We start from the raw sequence: 24,870 nt of genomic DNA on the forward strand, positions 1-24,870 counted from the left end.
TATATGCAGAAGTGGGAAAAGCCAAAGAAGGGCCAAGTTTTGTTTGTTGTGGAAAGTAGGAGTGCTATTCTAGACATGTGAAGCATGAAGTATTCACATGTGGTTTGTAGTCCTGAAGCTCTGCATAAATTGATCCTATTTAGTTTCTATTAACGTTAAATGGTATAGAAAGTTTTTGCATGTATGAACTTATTAATGAGAAGAGCCTGAATTCAGGAGTACTATTTGGAATAGGAAGAATTAAGCAGATGTGATTGAGAAGCAAAAGCTAGTGAGGTAGGAGGAAAATTGAGAGTATGGTGTTTCAGAAGTCAAGGAAGAAAACAAAGAGGTTCTGAATGACTCAGCTGCTTCTAAGAAGTTGAGTAAGATCTTGGAAATGACCGTTGGGTTTACAAATGTGAAGGTTTCTGGAGACCTGGATAAATGTGTTTTTCTGATCTAGTGAGGAGGAAAGCCTACTTGTGTTTGGTTCAAGAATAGATGTAGGAAGAATTGGGTTTAGTAAGGAGCTGATTATTGTCTGTCAGTTCAAGGGAAGGAAAGGCAGAGTGCTAGTATATAGACACTGGTGGTTTCACAGGTTTGGTAGTGAAAAAATGAGTACTGAGAGTGGTGATGGAGAATGGGTTTTATAAATTGGGAAGAAGGTGTAAAATGATCTTTGGAATAACTTGTGAGTGAAAGAAAATAGATTTCCAGGCAGGCAGCACCAAAGTTCCCTCTGAGGTTATAGCTGTGTTTTTTCATGGAGAGTTTGTGTTATTGAATGAGGATGCAGTTGTTGTGACTTGTATTCATAATTTACCACCATTGCTTTTTTCTTTATCGGTAGAAAAAGTAACCGAACATGTTTATTTATGTTTACATTTTGTTTGTATTTTGGATCATATAGGGTTGTTTTGCACATTAGCCGATTTGATAATAATTGCATCTTCATTTGGTTAGTTTTCCTCAGCAATTTAAATTAAAAAGTGACGGTCACTAAACTAAAACATCATAGATGCTATTAAAAAAGGTACCAAGAGTATATGATCTTTACAAGTTTTATTCTCAGTGAATATTAGCTGCAACAGAAAGCTTTCACTTAAAAACTATGTCCTAATTTTATAAGATGACAAGTTTTTGGTGAAATAGTTCTGTGGAATCATCCTCATTAAAGTTTTGTTTAAGAGAAGTTTCCCTAGGTCAGAAAGTAGTTGCTCAGTAAATGTGCTAATTCTTCTTCCACTGATTTTTTGTGTGCTAGTTTTTTGTTTGTTTTTGTAAGATCAGCTTATGTGTATGCTGGTGGTTGCAGTTGCTGGGTCAGTTCTGTTTCCAGCCCTGTCTACACAAGCCAGTGGGTGTTGCAGCCTATCCCGGTCCTGCCCACCACACACTTGGCCCTTATAAAAACCACTGGGAACTGCAGCCTAGTTGGAGCAACCTGCAATAACCCCCACCAGGCCTGCCCCCTGCCCTGGTTCTCGTGCTTGCCATTATGTATAGCTGATTGGTCCAGTCTGTCCCACATCCCATTCAGCTCTCATACATGTCAGTGGACATTGAAGCCTAGTTCAACCCATCCATCCTCACTCTCCAGTCCACACATGTGCCAGCAGGTGTCATTCTCTGTCTGGCCAGGTCTGCTCCAGTGCTGGTCCTCATGCTCACCAGTGGGAGTGGCAATCCAAGAGGAAGGTGCCCACTGTTTCCCTACTGCGCCCACTCTCCCGGATTTTGCACTCTCCAGATGGTTCTGCAGTTTGACTAGACAGAGTTTGTCCTCCTTGCCAGCACTACCAGCTGATGCTGCAGCAAAGCCCAGCCGACCCACACCCACTCTGGAACAGCTAACCCACCTTAGCTTTCCCCTGATCCAGTTCACATGAGACCAACAGGTGTTACAGTAGCCCTGCTCATTCTTGTCTGCCCCCATCCCAACTCTCACACTCGTAGGTGGAAATGGTGGTCCAGCCAGGGAGTCCCACACAGCCTCTCTCCTGGGTTTGCCCCATCGCCCGCTGGGTCTCACGTATGCTAGTTGGGTGCTGCAGCCCAATATGGCATGGCCCGCCTGACCTTGGCATTTGCCAGTGGGTGCTGTAGCCTGGCCGGGGCTGTCCCACCTCCAGTTCCAGCTAATGCTGGTGAGAGCTACAGCCTAGCCCAGCCCAGCTGGCCCCCAGTCTCCCAGCCCTCATGTGAACTGACTTGTGTTGTGGCCCAACTCAGCCTGACTCATGCTCCGTTCTGGTGCTCAGATTCACCAGTGGGTGATATGGACTGGCCCAGCCTGGTTCGCCCTTGACCTACACCAAACGTATGCCAGTGGGTACCATTACCAGGCCTGGTCTGGGCTGCTCCCTATGGTGGTTCTTGCGTTCACCTGCAGGAACTGTGTCTGACAGAGGAGTTCCCCAAGCTCCTCCATCAGAACCTCTCCCAGTGCCAGATCTCATGTACACGGGTGGGTCCATGGGCCAACCCTACATAGTTCACCTCCTGTCTTAGCAGCAACTGTGGCCTTTCCTGACTTTTTCACCTGTCCTGGCTTTTACTTTTGTATATTACAATCCAGCCAAGCCTGGTCCACACCCAGACACAAGTCAGACATGGCTTAGCAAAGGAAGAGACAGCCCAGCCAGTCCTAAGCTTACCCTGGTTCTCATGAGCACCAGTGGCTGCTGGAGTGTAGCCCAGTCTGTTGCACCCCAACCCCAGTCCACACTTGTGCCGAAGGACATTGCAGCCATATCCAGACCAGATAGAAGCCCCCACTACAGTCCTTACACTCACCAGTGGGAACCGCAACCCAGCCAGGGCGTCCCCTTAACTCCCCAACCACGCCTGTTCCCAGCCATAGATTGTGTGTGTGCCAGTGGTTGCTCTGACCAGCTTGCATAGCCCCTCCCCTGTCCTGGCCTTGCCTTTGGGTGCTGTAGCCTGGCCTGACCCAGCCTGCCCTCAGTCCTAACCCTTGCTGCCTGTTGCTGGAACTGGGCCCTGCTCAGTCTGCTTCGATCCCTGGCTCATGCAAACCGGTAGGTATGACATCCTAGCCCAGTGTGACCTGTGTTCCAGCCTGATTTCTGCACTTGCTGGTAAGCTAGAACTTCATCATCTTTATATCTGTAATTTAGGGCTTTGGGCCATCTTGACTACATTTTTGTGTGTGGTGACAGCTATAGAACTCATTTCATCCTTCTATATGTATACATCCAGTTTTCCCAGCCCTGTTTGTTGAAAACATTATTCTTATTCCAATGTATGATCTAGACCTTTCTGTCGAAACTCGGTACCCGTTGTATATGCTTAATTGCTTTATTCCAAAAAGCTTATGCACTGTGTTTCTAAGTTACTGTATTTTAATAGTAATTTCATTGGTATGTGGTTTAAATAATTGTTATATATTTTAATGGAAAAAATCCATAAAAGCTAATTTTCCCAACGTTCCTTCTAAGTTGTCGAAGGGCATTGATCATAGAAATATTTTTGACTTTTCTGTTTCATCTGTCAGCTGTTATTGAGGCACAGAAGCAGCCCGAAACAACATTTAAATAAGTGGATGTGATTACTTTTCAATACAACTTTATTTACAAAATTTAGTGGTGGCTTGTTTTAGTCTATGAACCATAGTTTATTAATTCCATGACTAGTTTGTTAATTCCATTCCTGTTGCAACAATGATTTTTCTTAGAGTTTTGGTATTTGATTATTTTCTTTACTTAATAATTCGCATGAAAATGGTCCTAGGCCCTGGGGAAAAAATTGATCAGAAATAATGAGAGAAGACAAGACCTTATTTGTTTATGAAGTCAGAGAATGTTAATTGATCTCATCCATTTCAGTTAGTTGTTCCTACTCAGAGTTTACTGACACTATAGGAAACTTGATTCTTTGTGAAGTCTAATAGGCTGCTAGGGAAGAAGAAACATTAAATAGGTAATTGTGAAAAATGAATTCAGTAACTACAGATTGTAAATACTGTGAAAAAACAAATGAAATGTCTTTGGAGGCAACATCAGAGTGACCTAATTTAATCTGGGGAGAGAGAAAAGATTTCTTATAAGAAAGCAATTTTGATATTACTTCAGGTTATTTGTAGATTTATCCTATTGTCTTTTGTTGTAGTTTACTTTTCATTACTATATTATTGATTTTTATTTTCTGTTTTCTTACTGTTCTAAAATTCAGATCATTATCACTTTCTTCCTAGTTGTTTTTACCACCAAATCTTTCATAGTATTTCATATTGATAAAAATACATTAAGCAAGGAATCTTGAAATGAGGACTTGATTTGGGTAGAGAAACTTTTTAAACCCTTTCTATGTTTTTCAGAATATTTCTCCTGAATGTGTTATACATAATTAATGGAAAAGGGTGATTAATACAACTCTTGAACTTCACTGACCTGTTTTTCTGACTTTATATATGCCAGTCTATTTGCTATGATTTTCAAGAAAACAGTTCTTTTTGGTAAAGAAATTTCTTTGTTTTACTTCATAGAATTAAATTTTAGATTCTGAAAAGGGCCCTCACTAATGTTGTTTACTCTCCTGCATCTTACAGATGGAAATAAAAAACAAGCCAGAGGAAGAAAGGCTTCCTGAAGCCTAAATAACTTTCCTAATCCCCCAGCCACAGACTTGCAAAAGCCAGTACTAGTATCTGGCTTTTAATTCCAGGACAGCTTCTTAAACTAATCAGTACTTCCTTTTTAGGGACAGATGTTAATGACTATTTTTTATTTTTGGCTAAACTTAATTGTCTTTAGCCAATTTCAGTGTGTCATCTATAGGTATTTGGAAACTATACGTCGTGTGGTGCTTTGCTGTTTCTTAAAATACGTTTTATTGACTCCAACATTTTTTAAATATAAACTCTTCCATTTAAAATTTAAGACGTCAGTGTTTCCTTGGCAACATAAACTCAGGCACATCTCCATGAAATCTATATGCATCTTTCCTCATTAATTTCGTTCACACTTTGGGCAGTAATTTTATCCTTTTTGTACTGCTAGAGCACTAAAATTGGGATGGAAAGGAGGAAAACTGAAAGATACAAAGAGATTGGTAAGGCAATTTAAAAGGAGACTCAGAGTGACTTAGGTTTTTATCTTAAATTATAAGAAAAAAGAACCCTTTTATCTAATAAAGTATGTTTCTGTTTCTGTTGATAGTTCTGTTTTTCTATATTGTGACATTTAAAGGTTTAATAAATTTTGTAATAGATGTAATGTTTAAAATGTTCTTCATATTATTATAACAAACATTAAAATTAAATCCATTACATTTTTGTCTTCAATTACCTTCAATATTAACAACAAATTTAAAATGTTAAGTAGTATACCTTTCTCATATGTTCGATTAGAATATGATAAGGAGAACTGCTAATTTTTTGCAGCATTTTCTGTTTATTTTAGTTCTCATGGTGGTCAAGTCTCCTGTGTTATTTGTGGCATCTAAAATGTCCATATTCAGTGATTTCTTTTTTTCTAGGCTAGAACAAGTTTTGTTTTTTGTTCTTTAGAAATAATCACTTATGAGAGAATGAATCAATCATTCTTGTGCCATAAAAACATTTTACTTCTAAAATATTTAGATCTCAGATGTTAGTGAACAAGGACAAGTTAGAAATCAACTAAGGAACTTAAATCATCTGCTAGTGAACGTGTATATCCCATTTTGCCTCTTTTTAAAGGCTTGGCTATTTAAAATGTATGGTCCATTTGACGTGTCTGTATAGTTGATGTCTTCAGTGTTGCAGTGGTACATGCTTACTAGAAAAATTTTTAGAAATAGTTTTTGTCAGGCCCAGCGCGGTAACCTAGTGGCTAAAATCCTCACCTTGAATGCGCCAGGATCCCTTATGGGCTCCAGTTCTAATCCTGGTGGCCCCACTTCCCATCCAGCTCCCTGCTTGTGGCCTGGGAAAGCAGTGGAGGACGGCCCAAGGCCTTGGGACCCTGCACAAGCGTGGGAGACCTGAAAGAGGCTTTGGGCTCCTTGCTTTAATTGGCTCAGCTCTGGCTGTTGTAGCAGCTTGGGAAGTGAATCAGTGGACGAAAGATCTTCCTCTCTGTAGATATCTGACTTTGCAATAAAAATAAATAAATCTTAAAAAAAAAAAAAAGAAATAAGTTTATGTCAGCTGAGATTACTATAGAAGGATATAGTTTATTTGACATTTTTCTCTCAGCTAAAACTTCGTGGTTTTTTAATTATTAGTTGGAAAGCTATCAGGACTGCTGACTTTGTAGGATACTTACTTGACAATTGTTTAAAGAACTGAAATGTACAGAAATATTTCTAGTCATAGAAATATATTAGAAATATCATTAGAAATAAATATTTCTAGAGTTTAATTATGTAGTATTTTGCATAGTATGAACAAAGATTAATTCTAGTGTCATAGATTTAATTATGTTGTCTTACTGGTTCTTTGGGTTTACCAAGTTGGCTGTAGTTTCAGTTGAGAAATAATTCTTTATTGGAGTCCTGGTCTTTGGTTGGATTGTAAATAAACAAATTAGTTTTGAAGATGTATGGAATCAGTTTCCTTTTTGTCATTGCAATTTTTAAAATATTTTAGTGCCATAGTAGTGCACTATATATGTGTGAATTGATTGTAAAAACAATAGGATTTAAAAAGTTGCTTTTAGCTAGCCTATCATTGTGGGCCAGGGAATAATACATGCATATGAATCATTTATTGTGGTTTATGATTTTAAGATGTGTCCTTTTTGTATCTCGGAGCTAGTGAGGTGTTAGTAACCTGTAGAGTATGTTTTCCAATTTTGTTTTAAGTCTAAGTACTGTTTGTTTATGATCGAGAATAGGTATTTTTGGTTTTTTTTTTAAAGATTTATTTTATTTTTATTACAAAGTCAGATATACAGAAAGGAGGAGAGACAGAGAGGAAGTTCTTCCGTCCGATGATTCACTCCCCAAGTGAGCCGCAACAGGCCGATGCGCGCCGATCTGAAGCCAGGGAACCAGGAACCTCTTCCGGGTCTCCCTCGTGGGTGCAGAGTCCCAAAGCATTGGGCCGTCCTCGACTGCTTTCCCAGGCCACAAGCAGGGAGCTGGATGGGAAGTGGAGCTGTCGGGATTAGAACCGGCACCCATATGGGATCCCGGCGCGTTCAAGGCAAGGACTTTAGCTGCTAGGCCATGGTGCCGGGCCCCAAGCACCCTGTGGTTTTTATATAATTACTATAAATATTCATATATAAGCTTTTCTTATGAATATGCAACTTGTGGAACATATAATAACCCATATATTTGAATATTAGTTAATCTGTGTTTAAATATTTTAGGAACCACCAGACTGTTTTCCAAAGAATTATACCATTTTATATTCCCACACAGTGTATGAGGGCTGCACTTTTACCAAGTCCTTTACAATTCATGCTCTATATTTAATTGTAGCCCTATTAATGAGTGTGAAGTGATAAAATCATGGTTTTGATTTGTGTTTTGTTAATAAGTAATGGTGAATGTATCCCAAAAGGTGTCATTAATCATAAATCTATTTACTTCAGCTTATCAGCAATGATGTTTTAGAAATTTTTTCTTTAACTTTTAAAAAATTGTTAATTTTAGAATACTTTGAAATTTACAACACAATGTTATGAAGTAGTAATATAAAGTGTTTCCATATACCAGAAACCCCATACTCCCTATATTCATCTCATTAGTATCCTTGTCACAGTTTTTTTTTCTTTCTTACTTAAAAAAAATGAGTTACAGAGAGAGTGAGTCAGGGAGAGAGATCTTTCATCTGGTAGTTCACTCCCCAAATGGCCACACCGGAAAGGGCAGGGCCCAGGCTGAAGCCAGAAACTAGGAGCTTTATCCGCATCTCTCACGTGATTGCTAGGGTACATATACTTGGGCCTGTTTACTGCTTTCTCAGGGATGTTAACAGGCAGCTGGATCAGAAGTGGAACAGCTAGAACTTGAATTAGCACCTAAATAGAATTTTGTTTTTGCAAGCTACAGCTTAACCCACTCTGCCTCAGTGCTAGTCCCCTCAATCCCCCCTAAGTTCTTACAGTGGAAGCTGACCTCACTGATTTGAGATTTTTCTTGTTTTGTGATATAAGTACTTATTGCTATAATTTTCTCTCAAAGTTCTACTTTAGAAGTATACCACAAATTCTGAAATATTGCATTTCTGTTTTATGTCTCTTCAAAATAGGCCCCAATTATCTTATTGTTGTTGATGATGATCGTCCATGTGTTATTTAAAAGTACCCTGTTTAGCTTCCAGGTATTTAGAAATGTCTCAAAATCTTAATTGATGATTTTAATTCAGTTCGTGTTTACAGAACATACTTTGTGTGACTATAGGTTTTTTACGTTCACGGAAAGTCACCTGTCTTGATAAGTGTTCCGTGTACACTTGAGAAGGATGTCCAGTAGCTGTGTGGAACGGCATCTCTGCCAGTGTCACTTAGAGCAAGTTGGTTGGTAATATGTGCAGTCTTTGGTGTTCCAGGCATGTGGTGAGAATTAAGTGATGTAACTCCAGTAGGGAGATAGTGTCTGTCTGATCATTTAACATGAAAAGCAAGGTCTGGAGAGAGGACACAGGGGTTAAATAATGTGGTCTAGATTAAATGGAAAGAAGGTAAAATTTTGCTATGGTAATTTTGGACAGTGTCTTTGATTTTGAATTTTGAATTTGGTCCTGTATGCAATGTACAACTCTTGGTGGGATTTCATGTAAGATCATAAGTATCTAAATACAGTTTGGGTTTAAAAGTATGGATCTGTCTACAGCTTATGTTTGGGGAGATGGGAAAGTAGGCCATTTTGAAAATTGATTATGGTTTAAAACCTTTATCTTGAGAAACAGTAGGAGGGGTTTTTTGTTTGTTTTTATTTTGTTTTTGATTTTTGATCATGTTTACATAGGTGATCAGGGTGGGAAGGGTTTGGGGAAATTGGGTAAGACCATTGTTTCCAATTTTTTTTCTTAGTGTTTCTGGGGGAATGGGGCTGATAAGGGGAGGAGCCACACCAGCCTCACAACCACCCTAGTACCCAGGAATGGAGAATGGCCACACAGATATAAGCCCAGGGTATTTGATGAGGAGCATGTTCCAATTGCTTAGCTTAGCTGGTTTGGATAATTCTGAAATGCTGTCAGTCTTGCTTCTCCAAGGATAAGAAAATCTTTCCAATGTCCATTGGCTGAGACTGTCTGTCTTAAGAGTCTCAATTCACTTAGATATTTGCTGTCATTGCTTGGTTGGGGTAGTTGTCCAATTTGTTCTGCCCTGCTTCCTCTGATGTGGTACCAGATGTCCTCTGCAGGCCCCAATGTGTTGCCATGTCCTCTGTATGCGTCTGGGCCTTTCTCCACTGCTCTGTCTTTCCACTGAGGAAGCCCAGTTCTGACACATGCACTGTACTGGCAGACCACCAGTCCTATACATGAGACCTCATGTGCTCACATGCCCCCACTTATGTCCTTCCCCATACCCATGCAAGCCCACATGCCAAGCCCCGCCACAAAATGCATTGCTAGGTGGCCAGTGGGCTTTGCCCAGTGCCATTGGCAGCCTGTGCTTCCCAACCCAGGGCCCGCCAGACTCCTAATCCTTGGGACTCATGGACCTGGCACCTACCGCTCAAGTGGGCCGAAGGACCCAGGCCAGATGACCCTGGCTCCATAGGACCTCCCCGACTCCTGGGGAGGATTTGTTTTTAATACTGTCTAGTTGTTGAATTCTGTACCTAATGGAGTGTTGGGTCTGTGATTGAGAAATGAACTGAAAGTACAACACTATAACAAAAATAATAATAATAAAATAAAGGAGGAGTGTGAGAGGGAAATGTCGGAAGGAATCACTGTGCTCTTAGAACTGTGTTGTGAATTATGTTCACAGAGTAAAATACTATTTAAAGAAGAATGGAGAGTAGGCTTAGAAATGTGGTAGAAAAATGTTGCATATTTTATTTTGTGAGTGTGCTAAGTTTTATTGTGAAAATAGTTTACTTACTCTCTCTGGTTTACTTTGCTAGTCCACTAAGTGAAAATGATGGTCCTTGTCTTTTAGGAATCTAACACATGATCAAATTATATAAAATTACAGATAGCAGATATTTCGTAAACCTTAGCTGTGATAATGGTGATAAGTTTAATTTTGAAGGTCGGCCTCAAATTTTACTTGATGTTTTATTTTTTAATATATTTTGTCATAGAATTTACCAAAGACAGATAGGATGGTGCAGTACAGTAAAATCTTAACCACAGCCTTCTATCCCCCTTGTTGTTATTTTGATTTTTCAGTTTATGGGAAAAGCAGATGGAGACTATTATACTTTGGATGACATGTTTGTATCCAGAGCAGCCGAGAGAGAACGACTTGGTGGCGAGGAAGAGCATCAGAGAAGAAGAGCTATTGCAGAGCATCAGAGTCTCGCTGCACAAATGGAAAAATGCCTCTACTGTTTTGACAGCTCTCAGTTTCCTAAGCACCTCATTGTTGCAATAGGTGTTAAGGTAATCAGTATTACGTTTTGTGATCTATCAGTGTGTATAAATGATTTATCAGCGTGTATGAATTTGCTTCATTTTTCATTCTGTTGTAAGACCTAAGGAATCTTTGTTTTAGATATTTTCCTTTATCTTTGAGGTGAGCATACACATTTAATTGTCATAGGCACCCATCTTTTGTGATTCTGCTCTAGAACAGACATTGAGTAATGGTGGCCAGATTTCCTGGTTTCCAACTTTGACTGGGCCAGTTACCAGCAGTGTGACCTTATCTTTATGTGATTGACACTTGAGTCTCAGCATTAAAATCATCCAAGACATTCTAAATCAGCTCATGCCTCTTTACTTTATCATAGAACCTGTTAGTTTGAAGACTACCTCACAGTTTGAACAAACTTATTGTATGTCTTTGTTTTGTTGGGTTTATCTTCTAATACTCTTTGAGCTGTATGAAGAAAAAAATAACCTTTGCTTACCATTATATACCAAACATCTAGCTTGTTTTCATGACAAACAGTGCTCATTTGTTTCAATAGATGTATACTGACTTAATACTTACATTAAGCAGGTAATTTCTGTGTGCATGATATATACCAACCTTTTTTTTTTTAAAGATTTATTTATTTTATTTGAAAGGCAGGTATACAGAGAGGAGGAGAGACAGAGAGGAAGATCTCCCGTCCAATGATTTACTCCCCAAGTGAGCCGCAACAGCTGGTGCTGTGCCGATCCGAAGCCGGGAACCAGGAACCTCCTCCAGGTCTCCCATGTGGATGCAGGGTCCCAGAGCATTGGGCCGTCCTCGACTGCTTTCTCAGGCCACAAGCAGGGAGCTGGATAGGAAGTGGAGCTTCCGGGATTAGAACCGGTGCCCATATGGGATCCTGGCACATTCAAGGCAAGGACTTTAGCTGCTAGGCCATGGTGCCAGGCCCGCTATATACCAACCTTTAATTGCTGGAAGAAAGTAGAAAGGCTTTTGGAATTTGTTTTCTACTCTGCTTTTCTAGAATGTAGAGTAATAATCTTTTTGACATAGGAATATTAATTCCTTAATACAAAAAAAGTGAGGAAATGAGATAAAATGATGAGGGAGTATTTTTGATAAAGTGATGTAGAAGTCTCTGAGATAGTTTAGTAAATTATATATAATGGGAAGGAACAAATAATGTGAAATTGTGAATGAATAATGTTTTATGAAAGGGCATCATTGTGTAAAAATCCCTGAAGAGGAAATGATTGACATTCATGGAATAGAGAAACATGGCAGGAGTGAAATGAGAAAAAGTAATAATAGAAGAGATTAAATAGTCAATTCCAGTTTCAGCAGCTAATGGCTTAGGGAATATACAATGTGTATATACTGATTTTTTGTTTTTGTACACTTCAACACACACACCTAGTATTATCTTTAGATAGTCATTTTATCAATTTAGTTTCTTTTGCTTTTTTAAAATAGTCTATTTTTTATTTTTTATTTATTTTTTTGCATTCTTTTTTTTTCCTTTATTTTTGACAATCTTTACATAGTTAATTAGGGCAAAAAGTTTCAAGGCTACAGGAAAGTGGGTTAGACTATTATTTCCACATTGTTTTTTTTCTGTACCAGTGCATTCTTTTTTTTTTAATTTATTTATTTATTGTTTTTAATTCATTAATTACATTGTATTATGTGACACAGTTTCATAGGTACTTGGATTCTCCCCACCCCTCCCCAAACCCTCCCACCATGGTGGATTCCTCCACCTTGTTGCATAACCACAGCTCAAGGTCAGTTGAGATTCCCCCATTGCAAGCGTATACCAAACATAGAGTCCAGCATCTTATTGTCCAGTCAAGTTCAACGGCTTCTTAGGTATACCCTCTCTGGTCTGAAGACAGAGCCAGCAGAGTATCATCCCGATCAATTAAAAGCTGCAACATACCATCAGCAAAAATTTACATCATTATGGAATTAATTGACATAGTAATGAGTAACCAATATGTTAAAAGTAAATGCGAGTTCTTAACCACCTTCTGTGACCACCTCATTGACATTTCAATTTTAGTTTATACACAACATATAACATACATAACATGTTATACATAACATCATATCATCTTAAATTAAGGCAAACATGTGGTATTTAATCTTTTGGGATTGGCTCATTTCCCTTAGCATTATGGTTTCCAGTTTGGCCCATTTGGCCACAAAGAACTGCATTTTGTTTTTTTTAATAGCTGAGTAGTATTCCATGGAGTAGATGAGCCAAAAATATGGAACGCTTCACGAATTTGCGTGTCATCCTTGCGCAGGGGCCATGCTAATCTTCTCTGTATCGTTCCAATTTTAGTATATGTGCTGCCGAAGCGAGCACAATAGTCTGTTTTTTAAATAGTCTATTTCATTTTTTACTTCATAGTTTATCTAAAAGGTAAATATAAAATTTTCATTAAATATATAACCAAGTTTTAAAAAAGAAAAACCCATTATAAACGATTGCTTGTAGCAATTTTAAAAAATTTAAATTCCTTTCTAGATTTTTAAATGATTACTACTGAATCTCATGTGTGTATATTTAACAATATAATAAAAATGTATATCCCTTTAATCTGTTCTGTATCTTTATAAATGTAAAATAAATTAACTATGCAGTAACGGTTACATCTTTCTGTAGTGTTTGGGGAGATGCTTGAGGCTTTTTTCCACTGGTTTTTTCTAGTGTCCTAACCACAGGCTGGGTCTGAGGTGATATGGAGGTGATAAGTATACAAAGTAAGCATTTGTTTCCCTTCTACATTCCAGATTCTACCCCAAAATAGACTTTTCTCATACCACTTAGCCAAGAGAAATCAAAGGCCAATAAACAGACATTGCAGCTTCCTTACCTTTTTAACTTTCAGTTACTGGATATATATCCCATTTTTCTTAATTTTGCTGTCCAGCTTTGAGATAATTCACATTTTCCAGTTAACCATTTCTAATGTTACGAAATTTTTATTTAATTTTGGTTTATTGAGTTAGCTGTTTCTGCTTTCATGTGTCATGGACTAGACTTTTTCATTCTGAAGGCTTTGGCTCCGTTTGAGTTTCTTTTCACCTGTTTTTAATTTTTTCTCTCTTTGATGACTGACATGTACTGTCAGCCTGACGTCTGTGGATGTTCCAATGCAAAGATACTTGAAGTGTGGGATACAAAGAATTTCAGCTTCTTTCCATATCTGATTCCCTATCTTATCCATTATAGCTAGTAGGTCTTTTTTTTGTCCTGAATAAATACTAAAAAAATGTTCTTTTTAGTTATTCCATTAGTTAATTATAGGATAAAGAATTCTTTAGATATTGCTTTTGTTTCTTTCAAAAGCAGATTTATTTTACTGAAAGGTATTACACGCACGCACAGAGTGAGCGAGCAAGCTTCTGCTTCTGCTGTGTCCTCCGTCTCTGGTGACTGCATCCAGGATGCCGCCTTACAGTCAGTGGTCAAGACCTTTTAGGCTGCTCTTGGCTGAGAGACAGTTTCTCAGGCTTCCCTTGTCTTTTGATAACCTTGAGTTGTTTGATTAAAAACTTGTTTTTGTTTGAGAGAAAGTAAGAGACAGAGCTTCCATTGAGTGGTTCACTTTTCAAATGCTCAGTGGTTGAGGCTGGGGCTGGAGCTCAATTCAGGTGCCCCACGTGCGTGGCGGGAGCTCAGCTCTTTCCGAGTTGAGTTCGTGGGAAGCCACAGCCTGGACCTGGAGCTGAGGATTGAATGAATGTGTGTCAGTAGGAGATGTGGGCATCTTGGTTGACACCTTAATAACCACTGGGCACAGGCCACACCTTGGCAGTTTTAAGTACTGACCAGATGTTCCCTACTAGAGTTTATTTGATGTATTCCTTGTGACATGACTCGTTTTTGATTTTTGGAAGGAAATCCCCAGAGGAAATGCTGTTTTTATGACAACCTGTCAGTGGTATGTGCCATGAATATGATGTATCCTTTGTTGATGTTGACCTTAATCACCTGGCTGAACTAGTTCTTTTCAGATTGCTCCATTGTAAAGTTACTCTTTCCAGCTCGCCTGTCCACCCGACACACACACAATCCACACACTGTACTGTTTGGAAAGAAAAAAAAATAGCACCAGCTTTAAAGTCATGTATCTGTGTTAAAAAACAGCTTAACTGTAGCAGTAATGTACTGTTGAGGTCATTTCCTCTCCCTCTTGGCTAGGTTCTGTTTCTTGGCTATTGAGGAAGAAAGCCTGATTAATAGTTTACCAGTTAAATCACTCTGCCATTACCAGGCCATACTATCTTCTTATTCTTATGAAGATTGTGTTGTTTTAATGGCTTTCAAAGTAATAGATCGTCAGATTCAGGATGTAATATGCTTTATTCTTTCTTTGCTTGGATAATCTTTATGGATAAAAAGCAGTGAAAATTGAATTGGTGCTATGAATTTCAAGTTTATTAAAAACCATTCCAGGTCCTGGAAAATAACCTAGTGGCTAAAGTTCTTGCCTTGACTGCATCAAGATCCTGTATGGGCACTGGTTCGTGTTCCCTACTTTCACCTTCCTACTTGTGGCCTTGGGAAGCAGTGGAGGAAGGCCCAAAGCCTTGGGACCCTGTTGCTGTGTGGGAGGCCAGGAGGAGGCTCCAGGCTCCTGGCTTTGGATCAGCCCAGTTGCGGCCACTTGGGAAGTGAACCAGTGGATGGAAGATCTTTGTCCCTGTCTCCTTCTCTCTCTCTGTAATTATGCTTTTCCAATAAAAATAAATAAATCCTTTAAAAAAAATAAAACCATCACTATGGCTTTTAAAATATTTTTTTAATTAAATATCCTTAAAAATGTTAGAATGAAAGTTTTCTTCTAAGCAAGTATACTGTGTTAAATATTAACTGTAACTGTGAGTAAATTTCAATAGCATTTTGCCTTTGGAATTTTTTTCCCCATAGGTTTATTTATGTTTACCCAATTTCCAGTCTCTTACTGAGGGGCACTGCCTGATAGTTCCCTTGCAGCACCATAGAGCAGCCACCTTATTGGACGAAGACATCTGGGAGGAAATTCAGGTGAGCGTGTCAGTTGTCGTTATCATTGTAAAGCCCAGGAGAAATTTTTGCAAACTGTTGTGATAAATTTCAGCAAGGTGTATATCTTTGTTCAGTGATTTTAGGTTCTTTATTGAAACACTTGTATTTTTGTAGTTATATGTATCTGCACATCATGTTTTTAGTACTCAACTATCTTTTATTTTCCAAAAGTACTCCACATTTTGAAAGGTTTTATGTACTAAGCTGTAACAACGTATGGATTATTTTTGCAAACAAGTGTCAGTCTAAAGTTTCTGATCATGGCATTGTGTTCCATAAAATAGTTATTCTTACTAGAATAAGCCAATAAAACCCAGCCAAAAAAGCAAAGGAATTTAGATAACAGAAAGGGATTTTGTCAGTTAAATGCTAGTATTCTCAGCAGTTGCCATGTTTTACTGTAATGGAAGCTGTCTTCTCCACTGCTGTGATTTTGTGATGGTTTTGCTACTATAATTCCTGCTTTTTGTTTTCTTCATAACCTTTTCTAGCTTTTGTATTTAGGGATTCACTCCTGTGGCTGATTCTTCAAGAGATTGAAAGGCACAACATGAATGAAATTGTTGCTTGAATTATTTCAAGGCCCCGCATTGACCAAAATGAAGGAAAGAAAAGTTGTGGTTCTTATGTCTGACAAGCCAGTAGAATTGCAAGGAACCCTAGTCAGAGGAATGTGAGAATGGTAGCATGTTGTTAAACATGCCAAAAGAGGAGATATTTTGGCTGTGTTTAATGAAATGTAGTCTTTTATTTTTAGTTCATTTTGTAAAAGTTAAAAAGATTGTTTTGTTACAGTAAGGATAGGAATGTGGAAAAATATGAGTTTATTCAAAAATAAATTTTTTCCTCTAATATTAAATGTCAGTGACTTCAAGTAATTTAAGGTGGAGGGCATCAAAATTTGGTTTTTACAGCCATTTTAGAACTTTCCTGAGATGGTTTTAAAAATTTGTGCTTACAAATCTGATTTAACTTAGAGAATACACAGCACCAAAGGTATTTTAAGTAATTACAGTAATCTGGCTTTATGTTTCTGGAAGAAATTAACCTATTTATGTGTGTGTACACACAAATATACTCATATTAAGTAAATAAAAACCATTTACTCAACAGATACTGACTTGTTATATAGACATGATGTTTTTGCTGCTGTGAGAAACAAAGCAATAAAATCATTCACTAATTCTTCCCAAATGGTGTATTGTAGTACAGGTTACATTGTAAGTTAGCAGATTTTATAATCTAGATTCATTGTGAAAAAGTGAATTAAGGAGAAAAAAGCCAATTATTTATATAATTTAATGAGTGACATCCTAATTCTTTTTGTGAATAAAAGGAGTCTTTAATAGTTATAAATTACCACAGGATTTTAGAAAATGAATTTAAATAGCTGAATCCTAGCTTATTTAAAGCAATCCAGGGTCTTTTTTCATTGTTGTTTGCTTTTATGCATTTATTTAATTTTCTTTTTTTTTTTTTAAGATTTAATTATTTTCATTGTAAACTCAGATTTTACAGAGGAGATACAGAGAGAAATATCCTCTGTCTATTGGCTGACTCCCCAAGTGGCCGCAACGGTTGGAGCTGAGGTAATCCAAGGCCATGAGTCAGGCGCCTTCTCCAGGTACCCCGCACGTGGATTCAGGGTCCCAAGTCCCTTGGTCTGTCCTCCATTGCTTTCCCAGGCCACAAGCAGGGAGCTGGATATGAAATGGATTGCTGGTAGTAGAACCAGCATCCATATCTGATCCCAGAGGATGCAAGGTGGGGACTTAAGCCACCAAGCCTTCATGCTGGGCCCTGCTTTTATTTATTTTTAAAAATATATTTTATATATCAGAAAACCCAGAGTTACAGTGAGCAAGTGGCCGAGCAAGAAAGAGAGAGCTGCAACATTCGCTAGTTAGTTTACTTAAATACATCATACGGAATTTTACTACAGATGCATTGATTCAACAAGGAATGGGAGAGCTAGGTAAATTAAGTTAACTCCCCAGAATGAAGTGTTTTCTTGTAGCAATTTGGCAACTTTATGCAATCTCCATAACATAGGATCTTGGTATTACTCACAGGTGTAAAATAATTTTTTGCTGTATCTTATTATATTGAAGTACAAAAACTTTTGCACCCATGGTGGGTTATTGGATGTTGTTCCTGGCTCCTGGTTTTAGCCTGGCCTAGCTGTGTTCATTGAGCCATTTCAGAGCAACCAACAGATGGATCATCTTTCTGTTTCTTTCTGCCTGTCCCTTTCTGTAACTCTACCTCTCAAATAATAAATATTTTAAGGAAAATGAGTATTTGTAAAGTGAAAGCATTCAGACTTGTCTGATTTTAAGATTTATATAGCTACCATATTAAATAGTAGTTGTAGAATGATAGGCATAGCTTAATTAATCCGAAATGATCATTTAAATTTTAAGCCCAACTAAATATTCCTAATGAAACTCGACAAAGTTACAATTTGTTTAAAAGTTAACAGATGGCTTTGGAGCAATCAGACATCCATTGTCACAGAAGTTAAATTTAGTGCCTTGATGCAATTATTTACTCTAAATAGAATTAGATTAAATGTAAATCGTAAAACTGTGTAACTCATGAAAAAACAAGTTTTTAAGAACCAGTGCATGCAAAGTTCTTAACATCAAACATGCAGTCCACAGAATCAAACGTTGATAAAATGAACTTCTTCAAATCAGATCTTTCATTCTGTGAAAGTAAAAGGTAAGGCTTTTGACTGGAGCCGCCATTTTCAAGTAATTCATCAAGATGAGGAGCACAAAGGTAAAATGGAACGACACCTGTTACATGATCCCCATACCTTTTAGCAAACATAGAGCAGTTCCTTTGGCTCCATACATGTGCACTTACAAGAAGGGTGCATTGTAGACATCAAGGGAATGGGTACGGCTCATAAAAGAATGCCCCAAAATATGAGCATGGCAAAACTTGAAGAGTCTGCAATGTTACCTAGCATGCCGCTGGCATTGTTGTATCCAAACAATTCAAGGGCACGATTCTTGCCAGGAGAATAAATATGCATAGTGAGCATATTAAACACTGTAAGAGCAAGAAAGCTTCCTGAAACAGGTGAAGGAAATCACCAGAAAAAGAAAGAAGCCAAAGAAAAGGTTCCTGGTTGCAGCTGAAGCTCTCAAAGTCCGCTTCACCCAGGGAAACCCACTTTGTCAGAACCCATGGGAAATCATCCAAGCACTGATTGCTTATGAATTCAATGGTATAATAAATGTAAAAAAAAAAAAAAAAAAGACCCGGATTCCTAAAAAAACAATTGGTTAGAGATGAAAAGACAAACATCGAATGTACTTGCAAATTAAATACATGACAAAGGACTCTCTACCTAGTATATATTAAAAAAAATTAGAATGTTAGAATCAAGTAAAAATTGAGCAGTGCAGTCAGAAAATTAAAATTGAAGAGAAATCTTATTGCATAGGATTTGTAGGATAGCACATAAGTACGTAAAAAGATATTCAATGTAATTTGCTGTAAGGAAATGCAAATTAAGACAACCAACAATGAATTATTGCATCCCTAAAAGAATGTAAAGCAAGAAATGTTGGCAACACTGAATAGTAGCAGGGAAGAAGAGAAATTGAATTATTAGCACTTTTATGTGGAAATATAATGGTGCTGCCACTTTGAAAATTTCTTAAAATAGGAAATGCGGAGTCACCGTAAGATTTAGCTATTACATTTTGTGCATTTATTTTAAAGAAATTGAAACATAATGTGGAAAAACCTGTTTATAAGAATTGTAAGCCAGTTTAGACTATCCTAAAATCTGCCGAGTTCAGTAAGAATTATGCTTCAACTCTATAAACTGCTAAATACTAAAATGAAAATAGACACGAGACAGCTGGATAGTACCCCAGAGCCATTTTAAGGTGTATAGCAGCCGGTTGTGTATAAACTAAAATTGAAATGTCACTGAAGTAGTCACAGGATGTGGTTAAGAACTTGCATTTTCTAACGTATTGGTCACTCAATACCATGTCAGTTAACTCCATAACGTTGTAAATTGTTTATGTTGTGCTGGGGCTTTTAATTGGTCGGAATGATACTCTGCCAGCTCTGCCTTCAGACCAGAGATGGTCTCCCCAAGAAACTGCTGAATGTATTGGACAAGAAAGATGCTGGACTCTATGCTTGGTATATGCCTGCAATGAAAGAATCTTGACTTAATTTGAACTGTAATACTGTAACAAGGTGGAGGAATCCACCGTAGGGGGAGGGTACGGGGAGGGAATGGGGGAATCCAAGAGCCTATGAAACTGTGTCATAAAATGAAATGTAACTAATTAAAAAAAAAAGAAAAACCTGTTTATAGCTGTATATAGCAGCCCTATAAGTTATAGCCAAAAACTAAATACCCCAGATATTCTTAGGGGTGGATGATTAAAAATACTTTTGTATATCCTTACCATTATTGCTATAGAACAGTAAAAAGCAAAGAATTATTGTAATATTTTAACATCTTAATTATATCTCTAGGGAATTATGTTGAATGAAAATGGTGTACCTGGAAAGATGACATGTTTTCATTTACATAATTTTTTTTGAAATGAAAAAATTATGGAGCACACGAGTAGTTACCATAGCTTGAGGAACGGGAGGGAAATTAGTGAATTCCCTCCTACTTATATGACTATAAGAAGGCAGAAGAAGAATTCTGGGGCCTGGTGTTGTGTGGTAAGTTAAGCTGCTGCCTGTGACACCAGCATCCTAATGTGGGTGTCAGTTTCCAACCTGAGTACTCCACTGCCCATCTATGTCCCTTCTCTAATGCATGCCCCATCATTGTGGGAAACCCAGATGAAGATCCTGGTTTCTGTCTTACCCACCTCTGACCATTGCAGGTACCTGGGGAATGAACCAGTGAATGGAAAATCTCTGTCTCCAACTCAGCCTTTCAAATAAATAAATACATAAATAAGGACCAGACTTCATGGCTCAACTGGCTAATTCTCCCCCTGCAAATGTTGAGATCATGTGTCGGCAGATTCATGTTCTGGCTGCTCCATTTCCCATGGAGCTCCCAGCTTTTGGCCTGGGAAAGCAGTGGAGGATGACCATACATTTGGGACCGTGCACCCACGTGGGAGACCTGGAAGAAGTTCCTGGGTCCTGGCCTCGTATCAGCTCAGTTCTGGTCATTGCAGCCATTTGGGGAGTGAACCAGTGGATGGAAGATCTTTCTCTGTCTCCTTTTCTCTGTAAATCTGCTTTTCCAATAAAAATAAATAAATCTTTAAAAAAAAAGTAACAAAAACAAGACCAAAAACAAAACAAAAATAAAACCAAAAGAAAAAAAAACCCAGAAGAAAGAAGATCCTTACAGTTGATGTTGGAATTGTTCTTTATCTTTCTTGACTGTATCAATGCCTGCATCTTCATTGCGATGTGCTGAAGTTGTACAAGATGTCTTAATTGGGGAAAACTGAGTAAATAGTACATTGGGTCATTTCTTTGAAAATTGCAAATTAATGATAGTAACAGACAAAGGAGAGGGAGAAATAGCTGGAGAGAGTGAGGGGGAGAAACAGAAAGAGATTTCATCCATAAGCTGATTCCATGGCAGTGGTTGAAGAAAACTTTCAGTAAAGAAGTTATAGAACAGCACAGTCTTTGAGCGTTGGCAGTGATTATTGTTTATAGCCTTACCTATTTTCTTTCTAGACTACGCCTTTTTATTTTTTATTTTTTAAACTATTTAGCAAGCCATTAAGCCTTTCACTATAATGTAAATTCAATGAATGTTATTTCAAAAAAAATAAAATACTAGGATGAAAAGAAAAACCACTAAAAGCGTTTTGGATGTGTTTTTCCATAAAGAAACATTAAATGTCTCAGGACATATTTATACTAATGTGTATCCAGACAACACATGGTACTCAAATGTGTCCAATTTTTATATTTGTTAAAATACTTTTCCCAAAATAAAGTTGCTACTGAAAATAAATTGCTTAAAATAATGACCTTAATATAAAAAAGTTTAAAATACTGGTAAGTTGTAAATTAAACAAATGTAAATAAAAATTTTTATTTTTAGAAAGATATCCTTGCAGAACACTCTTAAAGACCAACTTTGAATTTGGAATTGCCAGACACTAAAATCTAGTGACTGGTGGTGTAAGAGGTAACCCCTGGTGTTCCATCCTCAGCCTGCTCCGCTCTCTTCAGCCCATGCCTCCCTCCATCCTCTGCTGTGACGCTGACGTATTCAGGGGTGTAGAGATTCTGGACCCCTGAGTTGTGCTCAGCCTCGCGCTGCAGGCACCTGTTCTTCAGGCCTGTGAGAGTGAAACCATCTCTGCATCATCTACCCACAAGGGATTTAATACTCACATTCTTTGGGAAAAGAAACCCGTCTTAATTTTCAGCTTTACTTGATAGGACTCCGTTGTACATGAAGTGCAGGGCTGCCTCAACATGCAGATGCCACAGCAAACAGAAAGCTGCTGCTTGTGTGGGTGTTTTTCTGTCAAGTCTGCATATCACATCATGAAAATTTTATTTTTCTCTTTTCTCATAATCTATTGGTTAGCTGTTTCTGATATTTATATAGAGTTGGTTTCAGTTTTTAAAAAGTTGCTTATGTTTGTGAAATTATGTAGTGCATTTAGAAAATGCAGTAATTAAAACAGTTCAGACATGAATTTTCTTGTAGAAATTTTTATCGTTTTTGCGTTTTAAACATTGTGGAATCTTGAATTTGCTGGAAATATTTTATTTACCTAGGTTTTCTCCCTTTAGATGTTCAGAAAAGCCTTGGTAAAGATGTTCGAAGATAAAGGATTGGACTGCATCTTCTTAGAAACTAATATGAGCTTGAAGAAGCAGTATCACATGGTGTATGAATGTATTCCTCTGCCCAAGGAAGTGGGTGATATGGCTCCCATCTATTTTAAGGTATTTATTGATAATATTTAGAGCCATGTTTTTTTTTTTTGCTACAAAGCTTTTTTATGAATACAGTTATTTTTGTTCATTTGCTTTTTCTTTGTATCTGTGTTATATTTTAAATCATACAAAGAGATGAAAAAATATTAGCTACAGTATAAATTTATGTTGAAAAATTGGAATGCTGACCTTTATAGAGCATACTTGGACATACTGTTGAATGGTAAGTTAGAGTTTCTGTTGTACTTTCTGATTTCCTCAGTGAAATCAGTTTTAAAATGAGGTTCTTTCAAGTGAAAAATTGTAGTTATAGCTCTGAATAATTGATCATTGAATTTAGCCAGAAATGAAAACATACAAACAGCATTGCAATTGCTAAGGCGAGTTGTTGGTATAAATTTTAGTACTTAATATTTAATCATATTCCTTGTAAAAAGAAAATGTTTCAATTATAATGTACATTTTTTGGTCATGTAATAAGTGACTAAGGTTTGTGATCATTAAGTTCCACCATAATATTGAGGTAGCTTTTATTAAATAATATTTGTTTGTTACTGAATATAATATGATTTATAAACGAATGTAAATATGTGAATATAGAACCATGAAATATTCACTTGACGAAAGAAAAAGGAGGGTAATGTTTTGAGAGTTTGTTTGTATAGGAAGATTGCATTTTGAAACAGACAGATGGTAAATTTACTAATCTGAGCATAAATTTCAGTAAATAGGGCTATAAAGTTCTGCGATTAACAAGTTGGTGAAAATACTTTATTTTTTTAGAAATCTTTAGACGCAGTCTGAATATTTGATTTGATGCAGCGCACTATTGAAATGTGTGGACTAAGACAACGTAGTCCTGAAGACTCGTACTAATCTTATATTAACCAGATTTGTTTGGGAAAGAAATGATTACACACTTTTCCATATGTTCTTTGATAGTTCCTTAGTAGAGTTTTAGATGATTGTGGCTGTTGGTCCAATATTGGCAGGTCATTGTTGTTCGTTCATTGGAAGTGACAGAAATATCATATTTAGCATAACAGCATGCTACCTTTTTGCAGCAAAGTTTTAACTTGATCATTAAAGATATATTTTATGGGCCAGGCGGCGTGGCCTAGTGGCTAAAGTCCTCACCTTGAAAGCCCCGGGATCCCATATGGGCGCCGGTTCTAATCCTGGCAGCTCCACTTCCCATCCAGCTGCCTGCTTGTGGCCTGGGAAAGCAGTCGAGGACGGCCCAATGCATTGGGACCCTGCACCCGCGTGGGAGACCCGGAGGAGGTTCCTGGTTCCCAGCTTCGGATCGGCATGCACCGGCCCGTTGCGGCTCACTTAGGGAGTGAATCATCGGATGGAGGATCTTCCTCTCTGTCTCTCCTCCTCTCTGTATATCTGGCTTTCCAGTAATAATAAAATCTTTAAAAAAAAAAAAGATACATTTTATTTGTCATTTCAAATTTTGTAGTAAATGTGTTATGTTACAGTGTGAAGCCAAGCAATCTGTAACTTTAAAAAAGGGATGTGGCAATATATATGATTTACTTAAATTGTAATCACTGAATATCTGTCTTTAAAATGTGTTTCATTGATAACTATAGTGTACAAATTGAGATAATTTAATATTTATCACCTTAGATTTTCCTTGTATTAAGATTTCCGTACTGTAAAGACATCACACTCAGATTGCTTAGTTTAGAATTCTATTTCAATGTGTTTTTCTTCCAGTCTTATTAAAAGAATAGAATTTATGTTTTTTAGAGCAATTTCATGCTATGTTTTTACTTGTTAAAGGGACAAAAAATAGTTCAAGTCCTTGGTTCCAGAAAGCATATAAATTCCTCTTGATATTTTTGGAAAAGAGCAGCAAAACTAGATTAATATGTTTGACTACATTTCTATGGATACAGTAAGAAATTTGTAAACTTTATGTTCTCCAATTATCTTCAGCAAAATTTGCCTAGTGTTATTAAGGGTTTTTTGTCATGTAAATTTGAGCTGGAATTAGTAGGTGAGTTAAATATGAATAAAAAGAATATTGCATTTGACTTAAGATGGGACTTTGAAAAATCCAATAGTAGGTGTTTGGTGAAGTAGTGTAAATGGTTCTCCTCAAGTGGCTTTATCCAACATTGGAAGACCTAAGTTGCAGTTCCAGCTCTATTTTTTTCTTCTTCTTTTAAAGATGTATTCGCACGTGAGATCCAGGAAGGGAGGGGCAGAGCTGGCGGGGGGGTTAAGGGGCTGGTCCCCTCGCTGGACAACCACTCCCACTGGAGAGTGTTGGCTGGGATAGAGACAGACACGACTAAGCAAGGCTACAACACCTGTGCGCTGCATGTGGACAAGATCAGGGCCACAGCATCAGCTGGCAGAAGCTGGCAC

The 24,870-nt window shown here is 37.6% G+C and overlaps 1 protein-coding gene and 1 non-coding gene across 4 annotated transcripts in view; one reads left to right on the forward strand and one right to left on the reverse strand.

The window, feature by feature from the left end:
• CWF19L2 (CWF19 like cell cycle control factor 2) overlaps positions 1-24,870 on the forward strand; it is an 88,656-nt gene that overhangs the window by 54,356 nt on the left and 9,430 nt on the right. For all 3 annotated transcript variants that reach the window (XM_058663962.1, XM_058663963.1, XM_058663964.1), the window contains exons 13-15: positions 10,289-10,501; positions 15,424-15,540; positions 22,339-22,494. In XM_058663962.1, coding sequence (XP_058519945.1) covers positions 10,289-10,501; positions 15,424-15,540; positions 22,339-22,494 — 486 coding nt within the window. The remainder of the gene's footprint in view (positions 1-10,288; positions 10,502-15,423; positions 15,541-22,338; positions 22,495-24,870) is intronic.
• Positions 12,746-12,852, reverse strand: LOC131480254 (U6 spliceosomal RNA). Its single transcript, XR_009245374.1, has one exon. It is a non-coding gene; the product is annotated as a U6 spliceosomal RNA (small nuclear RNA).

This window comes from Ochotona princeps, chromosome 4 (genome assembly GCF_030435755.1).
Source record: "Ochotona princeps isolate mOchPri1 chromosome 4, mOchPri1.hap1, whole genome shotgun sequence".
In the NCBI taxonomy this organism is placed as follows: domain Eukaryota; kingdom Metazoa; phylum Chordata; class Mammalia; order Lagomorpha; family Ochotonidae; genus Ochotona; species Ochotona princeps.